The sequence below is a fragment of the Chaetodon trifascialis genome, chromosome 18 (genome assembly GCF_039877785.1).
Source record: "Chaetodon trifascialis isolate fChaTrf1 chromosome 18, fChaTrf1.hap1, whole genome shotgun sequence".
In the NCBI taxonomy this organism is placed as follows: domain Eukaryota; kingdom Metazoa; phylum Chordata; class Actinopteri; order Chaetodontiformes; family Chaetodontidae; genus Chaetodon; species Chaetodon trifascialis.
The window spans coordinates 18,112,317-18,132,130 of NC_092073.1; the positions used below are offsets into that span (position 1 = coordinate 18,112,317).

At 42.6% G+C, this 19,814-nt stretch overlaps 1 protein-coding gene across 1 annotated transcript in view; it reads right to left on the reverse strand.

Moving 5' to 3' along the window:
- Window positions 1-18,717: 18,717 nt before the first annotated feature.
- Window positions 18,718-19,814, reverse strand: part of fam49bb (family with sequence similarity 49 member Bb) — a 33,566-nt gene continuing 32,469 nt past the window's right edge. Inside the window, exon 12 of the mRNA XM_070986532.1 lies at window positions 18,718-19,464. Coding sequence (XP_070842633.1) covers window positions 19,401-19,464 — 64 coding nt within the window. The 3' untranslated portion in view covers window positions 18,718-19,400. The remainder of the gene's footprint in view (window positions 19,465-19,814) is intronic.

Genomic DNA, 19,814 nt, shown 5'->3' on the forward strand with positions numbered 1-19,814 from the left:
CTGTGCATCACTATTAACTTGAAGGCTGCAGAAAACGTGGTTATTTAAGGCTCTGTAAAATCTGGGCACAGAGTGGGAGCCATTTTGGACTCTTCTGTGCCATTCATAAATAGCCCATTATTCACACATTCAGCGTTGGACACAGTGCTGCAGCTGTGGTCCAGAAAGGAACTCCTTCAAGGATACAGTTGATTGTTTTTTCCTTTACCTTGATGGTTATTCATATGCAAGACTGCCAGCTGGTTGGAGGACTGAATTCATATAGACCCTACAGACGCTACCTTTTATCTCAGGTTTCTAATGTTTGCACCTTTATTGGACCATCTTAAAGCAGAAGATCTCTGATGGGGCATCTAGGAACCATCCACTGATATGAGCCATACAGCCTCCACATATGTCAGAGTTTCATCCAATTAAAAATATTTTCACGACTTTTTCTATTGAACGCTCCACCTTTCCAGAAGAATACGACCCAGAATCTGATCCCCAGCACACCAGAAGCTCAAAATGAGATCAAAACATGAGGATTTCATAATAAAGGAGATGTAAATGAATGAAATCAGTTTGTTGTTGGAACATCTGATAACAGCACAGGACAGAAAAAAGGCACCAAGATGTCTGTTAGAACTGGACTCAATTCCAGATTACAGGCAGATTACAGCCCGTATTGGGAGGTGAGGAGAAAACAAGGCCCCCCCGAAACCATCTATTTTTTGTCGCCCCTGCACACACACTCACCATCAGCAGCCCATTATGGAGGAAAGCCCTGGAGAGGTGGAGATACTGGATGAAATAGGTCTGAAGCTGCAGGCCTTTGTCCTCCTCTTACTTTACTTTGCCCCTGCGCTGCTTTAGCCCCACTGAGCAAATAAACATTAACAGCAACAAAAAAGACTCCAGCAGGAGGTTGTCGTTCCCAAAAACTGGAAAACTAAATGGCCAGCGGGCACCACCACCCATCAAACACACCTTAAGTATGATCTGCCCCTTCCAGACGGACACATCAAACGAGCAGAGCGGATGATTCCTGCCCTCCCTGAAGACTTACTGTACTCTCTCCCATCTGCCTCAGCGAGCATCTTAAATGGAGCTGCCCATTGACCTGAGCGGGCTCGTAAATCACTGTGATGCCTTCCAGAGGTGGGTTCCCTGAAAGGTAAAAGGGTCATAAAATTTACCTTTTTTCCTCTGTTTTTCAATCCACGGCTCTTAAAAAATGGGAATCTTTCTGCGTCCCCATCAAGATTTTTCACTGCTTGGGAAATGTGTTGCGACAGATCTTGATACAGTCTGTGTGAACATTCGCGCTCGTGACTAAGTGTGTTTCTGTGCTCCGAAACACAAAAAGAGTTTCAGTGCAACAGAGCGAACAAAGAGTTTGATTCTTGAGAGGAAACGAGGGAACGAAATGTTTCTCCATCGACCAGCCGATGAGCAAGAAGAACAAACACAAACAAACAGAGAACGTCTCCTTCAATCAGATCTAATAAACCTCACATATGTAACTAACTACATTTACTCAAGTAAATGTACTTAAAAAACAATTTTTTGTGAACTCTTCCTTTAAAAGCTGAGGCTTCAAACCAGTTGTGCTGTTTTTAGGAGATTGCTTTTAACCCAACATACATGCAAATGCTCTAAGTCTGCAAACACACCTATTTTAAGTTTCTTATCACGCTGAGCGATCACTTTTACCTGAGACTTTTAAAAATCCTCTCCCAGTTAGGTTTTCAAAAGGACTTGTGTATGATTATTGAGTGATTTTGGCCAAAGCTGCTGGTTTAAGTGTTTTTCTTGAAAATAAGCCTCTGGACTTTCATTGGGGAAATGACTGACAGGCGGAAATAGTTCATAAGGTCCAAATTGTACACAGAAATCACCACAAGTACACAACAGAATACCAGAAAAACTGAATACAGAAAGCAACCAGGAAATCTGGAAAACCCTGAAATGATTTCGATGAACGAGCGGGAAGAAAACCAACATATAGAAATTTATATGGTGTATATCGAGTAACACGGCCACTAGGTCAGCTCCCCTCATCATTATTTATGAAGAAAGTGATAATTTTGGCTTGGCGGCTCACACCAGTCAGTTTGGTGCTGGCGCCCACATCCAGAATTACCCAGGGTGCCCAGCAGAAGGTCAAAGCCTGCAAGGAGGCCAGGTCTGAAATATGCCTGTGTTGAGCCTAATGACCCACAGCACAATTAACACTCTGCAGCTCAGCAGGTCAGCGTGCGTGTACGGACGTGTTTATTGGCTGTTGGCTTTGGTTCCCTGGCGGACCCTGTCGCGCCCAGCTGATCATCTTCCAGACTGGGGCTGGAGGCGCTCCAGTCTGACACATGAACGGTACAGTGGAGCCCAGCAGCCACACAGACGGAGGCTGACACACATAGCAGCACAGAGGAGCCAATGAGACACCAGAAGAGTGATGCTCAAGTGCTATTTTCATCCTCACGTGATGCACAGCGAGGAGCTTTGTTTCACTTTCCTCCAGAAAGGTCTGTTAACGAGGTCTACTTTTCACTCGCTGTGAATAGGGACAAAATGAGGAGGTGTGAAAAGTTATGCAGGACGATGTACTTTTCCCACATGATGCTGCGTACAGAAGAGCTCCTCCTGATGCGTTCAGGGTCACAGCAGGCAGCTGTTGAGTCCCAGCTGACCGGGCAACAGCAAAGCAACTTCTCTAGTTAAATAATCACACATTCTGCGCTCACATCCCACATGTCAGTGAGTTATAGCGCGACTGCCCCATTTTTCACCCAGACAAGTAGCATCTTTTGCGTCTTTATGGACCTAATGGGGATGAGCTGTTAACCGGGTGTGACTGCTCTCAGAGACGGCGCTCTGCTTCACTTCAAAATCGCATAAGCTGCATGATTCTAAATCCTTTTGTCCTTTATTGACTTTTGAGCTCGTGCTGTGTTTACTCACCCGCAAAAGACAGAGGAAGGACGTTCTGTAGTTTTGGGAGAGCGTGTGCAGTACAGTATGAGCGCAAGAGCAGAACACACCTTAACACACACACACACACACACACACACACACACACACACACCTGTCCCTGGTGATTTCACACAACTCAGCTCAATTGTCTAATCAGGAAAAGCAGGACAGAAAGCACCCCTAAGATCCATGCAGCTCAGATCAGTTCTTCCTCCCATGTGTTGAATGTGCAGACACCGAATGTGCCAGACCCCGCGAAGCAGGTGCACCTCATCGAAAGCCAGATTTTAGACCCACTGTCTCCTAGCAACAACACCAGAAGAGGAGAGCGCCACCGGCTCCAGGGGCTACTGCTATTTACCAAAACGTCCTCTGGCTTTGTTTGGCTGTTTTGGTAAAAACTAGGCCACCAGTTCTGGTGCACCGGACTGAACTGGTTAAGACACAGAGGACAAATGCTCCGCTGTGGTTTGCATGACGTATAAAAGAGCGCAGCGTGCTCGATGATGCTCTTTCAGGTGATGAGCAGGTCACAGAGCCACTGGGTGAAGTTTTTCCAGGCCAGATATCCTGCAGATTGCCTCCAGCCAGTCTGCTAATGCACCTCATTATGCAACCAACACACATACAGTGTTTACTTTGCCCTGGTTGCTGTTTCAACTAACGCAAAGCATATATTTATATTAAAGCATCCACATATGTAGAACTGTCATTGCTTGAAGCAGCCGCACTGCCAAGACTACAGCACCATCAATTAATTATGAATATACAATTTACAGATCTGTGCAGATATTTTATTGATATTATTTAAGCTTAATATCGTATGAAAGATTTGCATTTTACCATAATGTTCAGCTGTTTAATTAACAGTGAATTTGAGAGATTGTCACTGTGCATTTCATGATATTTAAGGCTTCTGATAAAATGAACGATTAAATGCAGCAACAGTATTTTATGAGCTTGTAAGTTAGGAAGAATTTCAGGGTTTCTTGGAAACAAGCTGTGCGATTTGGTGATAATTACAGAGAAAATAGAGACCGTGTCCGATTAGTCAACCATTAATTCCAGTTAGAGTAATTGTTAGTCCAGTAAAACTTCAGTGCACAGCAGGCGAGCCGAACATGCAAAACACGTGATATTTTGTGTACAGGCGAGCAGGTAATGCAACACACACAATTTACAATAATAAATGAAGAATGAGTACATGCTTGTGCTTAAGTGGAGTATATAATTAGTACAAAATTGCATTGTTCTTTCCAAGAAATTATAATGAAATGAATGACCTTCATGGGCAGAGAAACTCTCCCTCTGCATCTAAACATGCATGCTGTCTTGAAGGTAAAAATCCAGCCACTTTTCTTAGTTCATGAACACACCACTGATGGGTCAGTCATCACAAACTCTGCTGTGCAGCCATTCAAACCAACAGAACTTTGTTTCAAATCACAAATTTCAACTGCAAAGGCACCAAATATGTCAGGGCGAGCGTGGGGGGAAAGTGTATATAATGATGCAGACTTCATTTAGATGATTTCCTTTTGAAGGAACGTGGCAGCCATAAAACAGAGTCCTGGATTTAAATATGTCGCTCAGTGTAAACATGACGTAGCTTCACTGACAAGGTGGAGCAAGCTGATACTGTATGTATACACTGCTGTGAAATAAGATGAGTTTAATAACCCAAAACTGCATGTTAGGGGGTTAAATTATCATATGTACGAGATGATACCATATGTTCATCCATGTGTCTTTGTTTGCATATTTCTGCTGCAATATTATGTAAATAGCATCACTTACTGGCAAAACATACGTTACTGCATGTTGTCATTAGTGTAGTTTGTGTTGAAAAGTTACACAAACATGTACCAACACACAAAACAGAACTAGACTCAGAAATCTGCCAAAAATGACACATGCAGTCATTATGATGTCACACATAGTAACTTCTGTGTGACAAAGAAACATGTGTTTTAAGAGTTCCTCGCAGCAGAGGCAGCTCATGTTATGCCATGAAATTTTATCTATTGTCACTGCGCCTTTATTACAGGCCGGCGCTCGATGTGAGTGCCGGCCTTCCTTTCTCATTGTGGGCCGTCCCAGAAGAGATTAGAGGCCTGGGCTGCTGAATGGAGGCGAGAAGCACCTCTTTTTTCCTCTGGATGCTTTCACTCATCATGAATGAGTGTAATTCTGGGAAATGTGCCCCATGAACAGAGGAGGAAACCCTTAAATCCAGCAGAGCTCCTGAGGGGATCTGTCTTTGACAAACGACTTCCCCCGCGAGGGGAATGGAGCCCGCAGATCACTGAGTGCCTCCAATAAAAAGAAGGCAGGCGTGATCTTATGCTGCAGCGTCATGAAGCTCCTGCTCCTTCTGTCCTCTGCCTGATTCCAATCTGAAAGAAAAATGAGAAATGATGCTGTAGGTAATTTATCTCCTCATGCAGTCTTATACATACGGTATCGCTCTACACAAAGTCGTATACTGCACGCAGGATGGTGAAAGAGGACATTTATGGCCGTGTCAAGCAGTAATATTCCCTTGTAGCCGGCGAACAATGGAGAATAACGATAAAACAAAGTGTGTTTACAGTTCTGGCACATTCCCATCTGAAAAGGTCAAACATCAGAAAGCTGCTGAATGAGTGACACTGACAGATGCTGTCAATGCTAGTGGGGGTTATACTGCCGGTGGTTAGCAGAGGGGCAGGGGTTCAGGACGGGAACAGACAGCTGAGTGGGCCCGATGCTCTCCAGAGCCTGAACAGCTGAGACCAGGAGGGCCCGTGCAGGCAGCGGAGGGCGGCCTCTGGGATTCAGCTTTTTGATGAGGAGAGCCTGCTGAGGAAAGGAGATGAAGTCTGTCTGCACACTTAGAGCTGTTCCCTAAGCTGAGCGGAAGCCATTACCCAAATCTCCGCAGAGTTGACAAAAAGCTGAGCGCAGAGAAACTGGCTTACAGGCACTCAGCTAATAGACAGCTGTGCTCAAAATAGAAGAGAGGCGATAGGAGGTTCCGCACTGTATCTCCAACAAACAATGCACAACTGCTGCGCATTATCACAATCAAGCGGTTCTGCATCTATTTCACCCGTAACGCTCAACAACGGTTTTGCAGTTGCACAACAGCCATCCAGCAGTTGCATGGTAAGATTAGACACAGTGTGGCTGTGCAGTACCTGACTCAGTGCATTTCGGTTCAACAGTCTAGCAACATACATCCAATTCAGGAAAACCGTTCACCGTGAGGACCTGCTGCTCTCAGAGACAAAAAAAAATCTTTCCGACTGATTTCCAGAGTCAGGAATGCTAAAAGCTCTGAGACATACTTCATGGTCGGGCATCAAAGGATCTTGGGGGTACTCGAATGCTCAAGCTTTCATCTCCACTCTGCTGGTTAAGTAAGCCTTGAGTGAATGATGGGAACACTTCACAGAGTAAAAAAGAAGAGAGCCTGGTGTACGGCAGCTTAATTTTTTATGAATTTAGCATGAGAAAAACACAAAATTTACTTCAGCTGCAAAAAAAATGTTTTGCTCTTTGAGCCTCTCTCTTGATAGCAGTGTGAACACCCATAGATGTTACACCTCCAAACATAAACCACCCTGCAGCCTCTGGAGCTCCGCAGGTAGCGTGGGATGTAAGTGATCTGAGCAGGGCCTCCGTACAGACCAGACACCTCCACGCAATAACTCACCAAGGGTCAAGTTGAGCTTTCAATGATGTGCTCAGTTACTCTCCCGCTGCAGAACATGACCTCTGTCGGCCAGGATCGCTCCACTGGGCCCACAGTCCTTCCTCCTGATAGCTATCTGAGCAGTGACATCTGTTTTCAGGCTGTATTTACTAAACTTGGATAGGAGCAGATTCTGAGACTCCCAGGAGGCTCCTTGTTGGGTCTAAAGGGCATTTCAGCATCCACAATCCATAAAATGAAACATGTTAGACATAAATGAGTGCTTTAAGGGCCCTTTAATGAGGTTGTCATATGGTGTGTGGTGTGGAGGCAAAGTCAACAAAATATTGCTTTTTCCTTTTACAACACTCTTCATACATGAGCTGAAGAAAAACACAGTCACAGCAGCATAATGATTATACCAAAATCTTTATGCAAAATAGTTAGTTTAGCAGAATAAGCCTGCTAACAATTATAATGAATATTGGTCATTTTTTCGCATTTTTACGGACATTTTACCTAATTACCCAGAGAGCTACGTGCATCTCTTCTCACAATGTTTCATTCACTAAATAGTCGCTGATACTTGTCAAACTAATATTCTCACACGCACACAGTTTAAAGGGAAGATTCACCATTCACAGTCTTTCTTCTTCTTTCTTAATTTTTGAAACAACAGTTCCTTGATTTGAAAGATAGACAAAACCGCACTTCTCATTTCTAGCTGTCAATTCAGCAGACAACTGCAGCGAGCAGGTTTTGTAAGCTCTAGCTAGCTAGCCAATTAGGCTAACATTAGCTCCATGAACTGGTTGAAAACGCTGCCTGCTGCTGACTTTTTATCATGTCAAACTGACAAGTTTGAATACCTGTAAAAGGGGTCGTAAATATACAAAGAAATATGGCTGCAGTCATGATTTTAACTTTAAAACAGCGAAGGCTTTTAGGATGTGGACTCACATAAACGTTTGGCAAACATGCTAATATGCTAACGTAGCTTACACTTTAGCCTCCAGGACATGCTGCTTTCACCCAAAGAGAAACTACTACACATTGTATGTGCTCTCATGAATGGGGCTATTTTAACACCAAAAATTAATGTTGTTGGACAATAATATGCTTCTTGTCCTTGGAGGCTACTGTAGGCACTAAGCTAGTTAGCCGCACATGCACATTGCTGACAACTTTGCTCACGTTTTTGGTTTTTGAAAGAAAGTTATGGACACTAGCTGTTCAGAGGAGGTTCAGCAAACGCTCAGATGATCTGATGTTTGTGTGTTATTAGATCATAAGCCAGTTGTGCTTGTATGTAACTGTGACGTTTGTCCATACACCTGATGGTGGTTCTGCAGACAGAAAAGCTATAATTAAATAAGTGTATGGGCGTATTTAGATTTTTATTCAAGATAAATAATGATTTTCCTTATTAAATCTAAACTTATCATAAAGAAGGTGAACTGTGATGTTAAGGAGATAAAATAGTCCAAAACATTTTGCAATTTTGTAATCAGGAGCAACTCATATATTATATACAGTTTATAATGACAGAAGTCTTATACAAGTATTTTCTGTAAGCTGGTCAGGGACTGTGAAAAATTCCATTAATATCATTGATCAGTAAAATACAATCAGAAAATTAAAAATAACATAATGTGATTTAACTGTCATGATTCGGGATAATAAAAGCACTTTTATTCTTTGCTAAGAGACATAATGCAACAGTATTTGTGCCTGGTAGCAGCCAATTTTAGCACTTAGCGATGCTTCCAAGGATGGAGAGGCTGCCATGGAGGACCATCTGGACGCTGGACGTCTCAACACTCAGAGGTGAAAGAGCATTTTTGCAAGATGCATACTAAGGAGAGCCAGGATGATGCAAGATATTATTGTTGGTGAAAACAGAAACAGTGTCTGAGCCTTCACTGTTTAACCTGTTTCAGGGGTGAAAGAGGTTAACATAGTTGTATTTGGTGAAAACAGCCTCCAGTCCTTCGGAGCTGAATGTGTTTGGGTGAAATGGGACCAAACCTGCACAGAAAGCCTGGGACTTGAACCTGGAACCATCCTGCTATTGACTGTTCAGCCCTGATGGGAAGAGAAATGAGTAATAAATCAAGTAGTTCAGAAAGGAGAGGAGACATGAGTCCCGTAGGGTAACAAATGGTTCAACAAAGTCTGGTTATTCCCGCGTGACGTGGCCATGGAGGATCGGTAACGCGTGACCAAAGACACTCCTCGGACCCTGCCATAAGATAATGAGTGGAGGTGATCGGGCTGTCAGATAAGGGTGAAAAACTCTGATGTGGCAACACTGTCTGTTAGAGTAAGGGAAGCATATTGTTTTCAAAACAGGAACACTGGTGGTTACTCATGGGTGCATGCATGTTCAAATGATACAGAAAACAGTTGGGTGAAGGGAACGTCTCACCTTCAGGACAACGGCTCAGGTAAACAGTTGTTGCAGGTAAACACCGTTTGCTGTGACGTAAAAGGAAGTAGTTTAGTCAGAAGTTTCCAGCAACTTTGACTACAGCCAGGAAAACAGAAGTTTTGTGTTTTGGTATGTAAACACACTCCTGATATTACACCACATCCTTTTATGTGCAATTTCATAAGGTTGTAGGGATTAGCTGGTCCGAAATCACATTTGACTGGGTAGAAATTGTCAGTGTAAACCTTTTATGAGAGGTTTATAAGTTGAAACTGTTGGCTCGATGGTTAATAGATCAGTTATAGGTCATAATAGTGGAATAAATGTTGATCTGCCAGCTCGTGCAAAATTTTTATGACGCAGTTAGAAATGTTAGCAATCTATTAATCAATGCTTACATGGAAGAATAAATGGATTTTTTTGTCCAGATCATATGCAGCTGTTTTCCTGAAGGTCAGAGGTCAAACAGTTCAATTAGTCAAAGGGTTTTGTCACAAACCTAAATGATTAATTTAGCAACCATTAATTAGGCAATTAGTCAAAACTTGTAAACGCTTGATGTAGATTGCCCCATCAGAGAGTGGCATCGTTTCATCTCTAAGACCCAAAGTGCATCAAAAATATTTTAATTTTAAAGAGAGTTTTTGATGTTTAAAATGCTTTTTTTCTGTATTTCACTGTGTGTGTTAAGAGCGGAGACACAATGCCACCTTGAAAGGGCACGAACAAACAACAACAAGGAGACAGCAGCTAAATGGGATGGAAATAGGACGACTGAATGAGCAGCGTTTATTTTCAGTGGGATGTGACAGGCTGTGCAGAATTAAATTCAAATATTTACCTGCAGCTCCGTACATCCATTAAAACGTGGGGTCGCCCTCCTCTGCAGGGATGCACAGGTCAAGGAGACTGAGCGAGCAGACACAGTGCTGATGTCTTTGAGGCCGGCGGGCGGCTCACGGATCCGGGCAGCGGCGAGGGGAGATCTGTCTGACTTTAGTGTGAATAAAACATGCCGTGGCATGTTGGTAGCGACGATTGAGGAGGCCCCTTGCATTATTCATGTGGAGTAGAAGGCGAGGGTGCGGGGTTGGTGGTGGTGGTTGGGGGTGTTGTAAAAGAGGAAAAGGGGGGGGATGATACGCTCTGCAGGGGCACATGAAGGTGTAAGGGTGTCATCAGGCTGTAAAGACCAGAGAAGGTCGTCCACCCAGCACCTGGGCTCAGGCACTTATTGTCACCCGAGGCCGCCCTCACACACTGACAACGATCTCCCTCCTCAATACCGCAGGCTGAAACCGTCACTGTGAGAAGCAAATTCATGGTTTTGACACATTAGAAGAGAAGAAGATGAACCTGGGCTTTACATACTGTCACATATACGTTTAATTTCTGAAACATGAGCAAAAAAATCAGCATCATCAGTGCTTTGATGATGTACAGCTGAGTTATAGATTTAATGGCCGTAATCATATTAAGGATCTTTAAACTGTGCACTCTGATGTGTCAGAGAGTGATGAGGAAGGGATGCGGATGTCTGAGGCAGCGCTGGTGATATCCTCGGCCCCACTAACCCCAAGACGGGGTTCTCCCATAAGAGCTGAATAAGTGTTTTCCCTGTGCAGAGCGGAGGAAATGTGTTCCAGTCAGCAGCTCTTCTTCTAGTCAGGGAGAGGCCGACTGGCTGAGCTGCACGCCAAAGCTGATGCTACTGCACCACCTGCAGGCTCACGACCAGATCAAGTGTGTGTTTGCATAGATTGGTGTGTGTGTGTGTGTGTGTGTGTGTGTGTGTGTGTGTGTGTGTGTGTGTGTGTGTGTGTGTGTGTGTGTGTGTGTGTGTGTGTGTGTGTGTGTGTGTCATGCAGTGGGTGTGAATAAGTCGAAATGATCTTGACATTGGGAAGTTTTCCGCCAAGTACAGTCAAAAGGAGATAACACCAAAGAGAACTGAAAAGAAACAGATAAATGACCTTGATCCTTTTTACTGTGGGTGCATCCTTGATTAACAGCTGCAGACTGTGAAAAGTCATGCAGTTAAATCTCATTGCAAAAAGGAAAAAGAAAACTTGCTCTTGTATGTTAGGCAGAAATAATGCAGGGGAAGACAGCAGCTATAGTTGCTGATGTCCGTTCACCTCATGTGACACGCCCTGCAGAGTGCTGCTGGTGCACTGCAAAGACTCTGCATGCTAGAAAGTCATATTCAGTTCCAAAGTCATGTGAGATAATTCTACTTAAATCTGCATCTTGCTGGATGCTGGTGGAGTGTTCTGCCACGGGTTGCATTTATAGACTCTTGCTGCATTGGACCTGCACTGCAAGCAAGAGCATTTTAATTTATAACCCCACGTGCAAAAATCTGCTCACCTAAAAGTCTTATTTAAGGTGGACATCTCTTACAGCGCCCTTTCTAGTAATGTAAGATAATCCTGGAGCATGGCATGAAGGCTGGAGGTGGAGAGGAACAGTGTAGCTGGTGCCAACACGGCTTGATTACAGTAATGTGAACGCTCAGTAGCAGCTGGTGCTCATCGGCTCCGGCTAAAGTCAGCAGCAGCAGCACTGCACCGGCTGACACACCCCTCCCTTCTCCCACCCCGCACACACACACACACACACACACACACACACACACACACACACACACACACTGCCTGGTTTTTAATTCAATATAAATATACTCCATCAGCCTTTGGACGGAAACACTGCAGAGCCAAAACCATCGCTGTTTTTACAAGTCAAAAGAGATTCAAGTGATTTATAATCCAGGATTTTGAAGATATAATCAGAGATGTTTTCAAATCAGTAAATCTAATTTGTACTTCTATTACTCTGTACTTCTAGTCTTACAAAATCCATTGATTCTTTCAAATGAGACCACTGTGAAGACATGAAAGACACAAAGTGTGAAAAAATGCATGCAAAATATGTTTCATTTGGCTCCAACAGACAGAAAGGACGAGAAAATGATTATTTGTCATGCAGAATATCACAGCGTAGTGCAGCACACTTCACAGGTGATCTTAACTGAATAATATGACATTTCAGGAAATACACTTGTCCGCTTTCTTGCTGAGAGATAGACGAGAAGATTGATACCACACTCATGTGTGGAGCCACGAGGCAGTTAGCTTAGCTTAGCATTAAAACTGGAAACAAGCGGAACAACAACGCTAAGAACAATAAACACTTTATATCTAATTTTTGTTAAATTTGTACAAATAAAGTAAAAAGTTGTGGGTTTTAGATTCTAGGAAGTTACTGATCCCAGCCAGGAAATAGTCCTGCACATGACCTCCTATGACACCTCAACTTATCATCTTTACACCTTGATTATGACCTGGTTTCACCTGTTTCCGGTCTTTAGGCTAAGCTAAGCTAACCGGCTGCTGACTCCAGCTGCACAAGATGGTCTCAAATATTTCCACACATCGTACCCAAGACTTCCTGTTCCCAGGAATAACAAACTGAAACTGTTTCACCATTTCACCTGAACAGGAGAGCCACTGACACACAATAAGCTGGTGAGACCACACCAGCAGATTTCACACACAGCCAGGCCTCTCCTCTGAATGCTGCTCCGTTCAGTCGGATATTACTCAGTGACAGGATGGCTGGAGACAAACCTCAGTTGTGGAGACTGTAACCACAGTTGCACAGTCATCAGGACTCAGGGCCATGATTTATGGTCCGACAGAAAGACAGAAAACGGTCGACTCCCTTCAGGACCTCCATCGGAGGAAATTGCAATAGGCAGGGTGTATCAAAACTGCAAGTGGAAGTGACTGTGGGCATGACAGTTTTGTACACACAGCCAGAAAAATGTTGATGTCCAAGCCAGGAATTAATCTAAACCACGCTTTGAGGTTATTCTTGGTTTTGAATCAGAGTATTTAGTTGTGACTGGCCTGTCAAAAGTGGAAAATGTCAGACGACCGGATGATATTTCAGGATTATGTTTTAATGATCCTAAAATATCGTCATTTACAAAGGTTACTACAAAATATATCAATACTTTATGGATTGTAATAAATCATGAAAACATCTGTCAAATTTCTAAAAGCCCAACTGATACTACTTCATTATACATTTCTAATAAACGCAACATTAATAAACATTATTTGTAATTATCAGCTGGTGATTTATTGGGAAAATCTCTCAAAGGTTGTGAATGACTACATGACATTTCAGTCCTACTTTTTAATGAGTCCTAATTTACGAAGCTGTAAGCAATTGACTTTATTAATGGTTGCCAAATCACATGTCAATACTATAAATTGGGAATAGCTGTCAGTCGTAGTAAACTCTTAATAACTACAGACAGAGTGGTGTTTATCTACCAGAGCTCGGTTTATCTTTAAAGTTACAGCAGAGCTCTCTTTATGAGAATGAACCAGTGTGTGTTTTAAAGCAAGATTCACGACTGGCTACAGAAAAGCAGAAGCCGCTGTCATCTATGTGGCGCTGCAGCGTCCGGACACACTGCAGCGCTGCCAAGTGTGAATGGCTGGTGTGGTGACCTGCAGCGGGAGGTCAGCGAGGTTCAGCATCATTTCTACTGTCAACAAGGAAATGACAACTGCTGAAGACGACTCTCACACTCACAGCATCTTGAGACGAAGGTGTGAAGTTTGAACATGTGTGTAAGATACAAACAATCCACACCGCATGATCATCTCTTATATGCACGCAATGCTGCAGTCACCGTCAACACAGTCTCTGAATTCAGTCACAGTGTCTGGGTTTAGCATGTTAGCATGCTAACATTTGATTAGTAGCACCAAACACGAGGTACAGCTGGGGCTGATGGGAAGTTTAGTGATAAACAAAGTGATCTTGACCTGAGGATGGCGCTAAAAGTCACGCGGTCACCAAATTGATTGTAATTGTTGAGTGCTGTGCCAGTTCATCCACTGAGATATTTAACCGGAAAAGGGAAAATTTCGTCCTGCTGGTGGCGCTAGAGGAAGTCCGGGGATCACCAAAGTCATTAAGCTTCCTCATTAACGTCTGAGCAAAAGTCATGAAAATCCACTGAACAGCTGTTGAGATTTTTCAGTCTGGACCAAAACGGTGAATGAACCAACAGACCGACATCCTTAGGGCTGCAGCGCTAGCACGGCTAACAACGTTAATCAGGTTATCAGCTGCTAAATGGACCTGGAGAGAGACTGTTTTTGTCAATGGAAATGTAAACATTTGCGCTTTAAGCTCCGGCTGCAGAGGAAGGTTGTGTGATACGATTGGCTACTAATTACAGTTCATTACTAATCAATGCACTGCGGTGCTTGCTCATGGGGGGATCGCTGGGTCTCTGCAGATTAAGAGTTTGGTGCTGACCTGCTCTATAAGGAAAGTGTCCTGAGACACTTCTGCTCTGATTTGTCACTTTATAAATACAATTTAATTAAACTGAATTGTTTCCAGTGTCACGAATGATCGCTGAAAGTCAGAATTATCAAGTTAATTAAAGAAATATGTATAAATATTAAACAAGTATTCTCATTATCAATTAATTTTCCTCTTATTTTCTCGATTGTCTATAAAATGTTAATTGCAGTTTCAATATTGCTTGTTTTCTCCATTTCATAGTACAAAAGCAAAACGTTTTCGGTTTCTATTGTGTGAATCATTGATAAGAAGCAAAAAAGAGAAGCTGGAACTCGTTAATGGTCATTTTTGCTTGAGGAAAACAATCAATCGCCAGAGTAGTTCCACATTCGTTTCCCATCGATCGGCTAATCGATGCCTCATCTCTAAGATGTTTTTATTAAACTGTCTTGATCCAAATGTCGACACCTTCAGCAGCAATTTGCGCAGAGAAAAGTGACGTTCGGTTTAATTTTGCTAATTGAAGAAGTGGCATGCGGTCGTTGCAGGGTTATGACAGAGCCCTTGGTACAGACCGTCCTTCTCATGTGTCTGAGCCTCAATATAGAAAGACTGTTTGTCAATGTGTTGAAGGATGTTTGTGGGCAGAAGTTCACTAAAACAAAAAGGACATATTTCTCGGTGCAAAACGTCCACTTTCATTGACAGTATTTTAGAGGAACTTGGCTTGTGCCGTCTCACTTGTGTGTGGCAATACTTTCACTGACTCTTAGTTCCTGATAAAGCGCCGACGCTTTGCCCAAGCAAGGAGTCCTATCTGCCCAACGGACACAGATTACAGCACTCTTGGTTCAGTTTTGCTGGCATGAAACGTGATCCTCAATGAGCCGTTAATATTTTGACACGACTGATTAACTAAGACTCCCCCGATTAAAGCAACGTACAGGAGGAAGTGGGATTCTGGGGGGGCTCTGCATCTGTGACGGCGCGTGAAGGGGTGGTCTCGGAGGATAGCCGTTGTCTTTCTCGGAAAAGTGAACTTGTTCTCACCCAAGAGACAGATGAGCAATGTGTTAGGGCCTTGTGGTTTATGGACAGAAGTCAGCGCTCGTGCTGCTGGGGTTTTCACTGGAATAAAAGAAGAAACTCTTTACTCAGAAATAACTGACGGTTGTGCCAGTTCACTGTGGTGCGTACGAGAATAGTCCAAATGTCAAACTGTCAAGAAACGTGAGAAAAAGGCCTCATTAGACAAGAGGAGGCAGATTTGTCCTCCGCAAAGGCAAATGTTTCAAGTCTTTCTCGTTAGCTAACACCCTCTTTGACCTCTGCGTATCATTTCTCTGTTTAACGCCGCACCTGCAGTCATGAAATATCTTCCACAGCATCAGCTCCTTTCCGCCCAACAGCGTGAGCTATCGTCCAATGACGATTCAGCCTCCGGGGGCTAACGGCTAACCTTGTTTGCTCTCCACACGGAAGGTTTACCTGCATGCAACCAAAGCCCGCTCAAACGTGATTGGTCAATACTACTCGGGCTACAAATAGACACCAAAACACTTATGATACCAAAATCTTGTCCCTTGTCTACAGATTCACAATTTGTGCACAAATCGTGCATATTAAAAATATATTTCACGACTCTGCATTGAATGTGATGCTTCATCTCCTGTATTTCTGTCAAAATACAATTAAATCATATAACAACACCTCGGATTCTTTAACTTAAAGCAGAATAAGATGCCCTCTTTGCAGCATCCATCCTTACTGCAGATTAACTCAAATGAACAATGTAAAAAAGTGTTAGTCCATCTGGTTTTTGTAATTCAGCATGGAGATGTCTAATTCCTGCTGGGAAGACACATCTTGTCCAAGTACTGATACATAATTTAAAAACAAAATAAAGGATGAGCGTCATAAAACACAAGTGGCCCAAGCGCTGAATATCAAAATGACGAAGACCTTGAATGTCACATCGTGCACATCGACTAATTTGAATAATTCATCTATAATGCATCAAAGTAATGAACTGAACATGTGTTTTTATGTAAAGTCTTGATCTTTAATAGCTGTCAGATAAATGCGGTGGAGTAAAAAGTTCAATATTTTCCTCAGAATTAAGTACATTTCTCGAGTAAACGTACTTAATTACTTTTTATCTCAATGTTTTTCAGGATGTTTGGCTCCAGTCCTAATTTTCAGGCGTGATGGATCTAAACACCTCAGATGAAAGGCTGAGGAAGAGTTCGCTCGTCTGGATATCAGAGCTTCTGCATGAAGGGTCACGGTGGGAGATCAGAACGAGGTTTGTCGCTGCCCACTGAGCAGGCAAACCTCATTTGAGCTGCGTTCACTCATTTAAAGAAGCTGCAACACAAGCTACAGGGCAGCACTTTCCCATTTTTACCACTCTGTCCCCAAAGGACTGTAAAACCCACCCAAGATTAAAGCACTTTGTTTCCTCCAGCCCGCCTCCTTCACTCCCTCCTTTTTCCTTCCTTTCCCATGTCTGTTAGTGCAGTGATGCTGCAGAGGACACACCCATCCATGCCTCTCTCTCTGTTTGACCCTGAGAAGTTCTCCAACACTGCTGATAGTGCTGCAGTGCCCACCCAAAAGTAGCCCCCTTCTCACTCTACGGCACCACTGAAAGGAGGAGAAGGAAAGAAAAAGGAAAAGGTTTGTGGGCTGAAAATGAATTGAAAGGATATTTCTGGTGGTCTGTTTTAAAAGGAGAGTAAAAGGAGAAAACCTTTAATGTGGAAAGACAGAATAATGGAGCCAGAAATGAATGAATGGGAGATGACCACTTGTCATTGACATCATGCAATTATGCTTCTTAATGATCCATTAACTGTAGTGGACAGGGTGTTCAAAACAGGCCAAAGCACATTCAGTGAATATGTAACAATGACAAATGCATTAATGGATATTTTGCTGTATCTGAGAGTCTTTTTTTCCCACATTTTCCCTAAACTTTAAACTTATCTTCCATGAGACTGGAGCCAATCAGTTCCACATTTTGGCAAATACACTTATTCACTTTCTTACTGAGAGGTAGATAAGAAGATACCACTCACGTCTGTGGTCAATATGTAGCTACAGCCAGCAGCTGGTTAGCTTAGCTTAGCTTGGCATGAAGGCTGGAAGCAGCTGGTCCAGCTCTGCGAGTGTGAGCCGGATCATCTCTGTTCCAGCTCCGCTCCTTTCTGAGAGCCGACGAGCGAGGTTATAGTTTACCTATCGACTGGCTTCAGGAAAAATTTGATCTGTGTCATGTTTAGTTGATCTGATTGGTTGAGGTTAGCCCCTGACAGACACATGGTTCACCCAATCACCTGCTGAGCTACAAAATAGTTGTAAAACTACAAATTATTGTTTTTACGCTTCAGGTTCTGCACAGATTACACAAATTAGACAAAACAGTGAACTTTAGAGGTTCTAGTTGGTAGATTTTGTAGCTGTTTCCCCCTTTCTCCAGCCTTTATGCTAAGCTAACTGAGATGTTCAGTACACATCTTTAACATTGAATCTTCAATGTAAACCAATTATACTGAGTCACCACTGTCACTGACTGAATCTTCAGCCTTCATCGAGCTCCTCACATGGTGACTCAGCAGTGATTCACAGCACTGTCTATGACGTCCTTCTTAAAAGCCTTTTCACTCTCAAAAAGCAACAATCCTGTTGCAATAACTATAAATAACAATGGATCAATCATCTTTTGAGCTGATACTGGTGGACTTATTAGCAAACAGTTCCTTGTTACAGAACATCATCTTTCACATGGAGCCATGTGTCGGGTCACCTGGCAAATGTAAGTAAAATAAGCTTTCTTTTAGCTCAATTTTTGGTCTCCACCAACTCCTGAGGGAAATATCTTTAGCTCTAAAGGCTTCACTGTCTGCAGTTTGGTGCTGAGCAGGTGGTGTAAAAAGGTGTTCAAGAGCTTTTTCTCTGTAAACAGCTGCTTTAACGGAACAGCTTGAACTGGAAACAGGTAGCATGGCCGTACGAACAATGGTGTGTTCGCTTACCGTTGCATTGTACTGAGCTCATTTAAATGTAAGTAAACTGCCACTGAGTGTCTGTTTTATCAGACTTTGGGATCATAAGTGCTCTTCCTCACTGGCTGTTTGGTGGTTGAGCATGAGAATATGTACCTCTGCATTTCACACGAGAAAAAAAAACAAAAAACATTCGCAATAAAACTTCCTGTCAGCCACCAGGAGACGACGATACAAGAGATCAAACCTGACGAGACGGGTTGTAGAAAACAAGAGTTCTCCTTTTAATTTCTCCAGCCACAACATACTGTCCATTTACAGTAAAGACTCCCAATTTTAATTTGATTTTGCACACATCACAGTTTAAAGTTTTCAAATGAAAAATACAACACAACTATGAAAAAAAAAGACATATGCACAAATTAAAACCTATAAAAAATATAAAAACAGTACTCTTAAATTGCATTTCGACCAGTACCATTTCAATAACAAAACATGTAATAATGCACAACTGAGCAGACAAATTAAACTGAACCTTTAGTTTTTTTAAATAGAAGGAAAAGACATCATTTTCATCATGCAGAGGATGTAATATTAAATAACGAATCAAACAAAAATAATATATACTTCTCTATATATCTCTCTCTTTTAAATTTTCAAGTCAAAGCACTCCTGTCCCTTATACAGGGAAAAACAAGACATGTTTAAAAACACCAGAGGATCCACAATGCTTTCATTAGCTGCCACTGTCGCATGGCCTTTTATCGAAAACATTACATCTCAGCAACATCTTTTTGGCACAGAAAAAGACGTCCATAATGGCAGTAGCATTTTGCATTATAAAAGAGGGCGGAGCTGCAGCTCTTTTTCCATTATAAAATTTGAAAAAAGCAAAAACAAAACAAAACAAAAACATTCTGTGCACCGACATCAGTCAGGAGAGTGGCGTCTCCCCCCAGCAGGGTGTGAGGCAAGCAGTTCGAGCAGCAGCTCAGTCCTACTGCAGCATGCTCTTGATAGTCTTGTTGGTTGATTCATCATTCAGATGCTTGGTTGTGTACCTGCAGGAGAACAAGCAGATAGTTTACTAATGTAAAAGTACCAATGCAACTGCAGCCGTGTTACTACAGAAATGTCCCCTATGACGGACAGATTACTATACATGGCATTATTCAGTTGTTAATACTGGTGCATTTTACTGTTGCAGCTGGCCGAGGTGCAGTCAGTGGGTCTGCATCTCATTATCGATTTATCTGCTCATCATTTCCTAAACTGATGCATTCATTGTTGCGTCTACAAGACATGCGAAAACTGTGAAAAGTCACTTCCTAGAGACTTAAATGTCTTGCTTTGTCTGATTCAGTTTGACAAAGAAAATTTTGAGAAGCTGCAACCAGCAAATATTCGACTT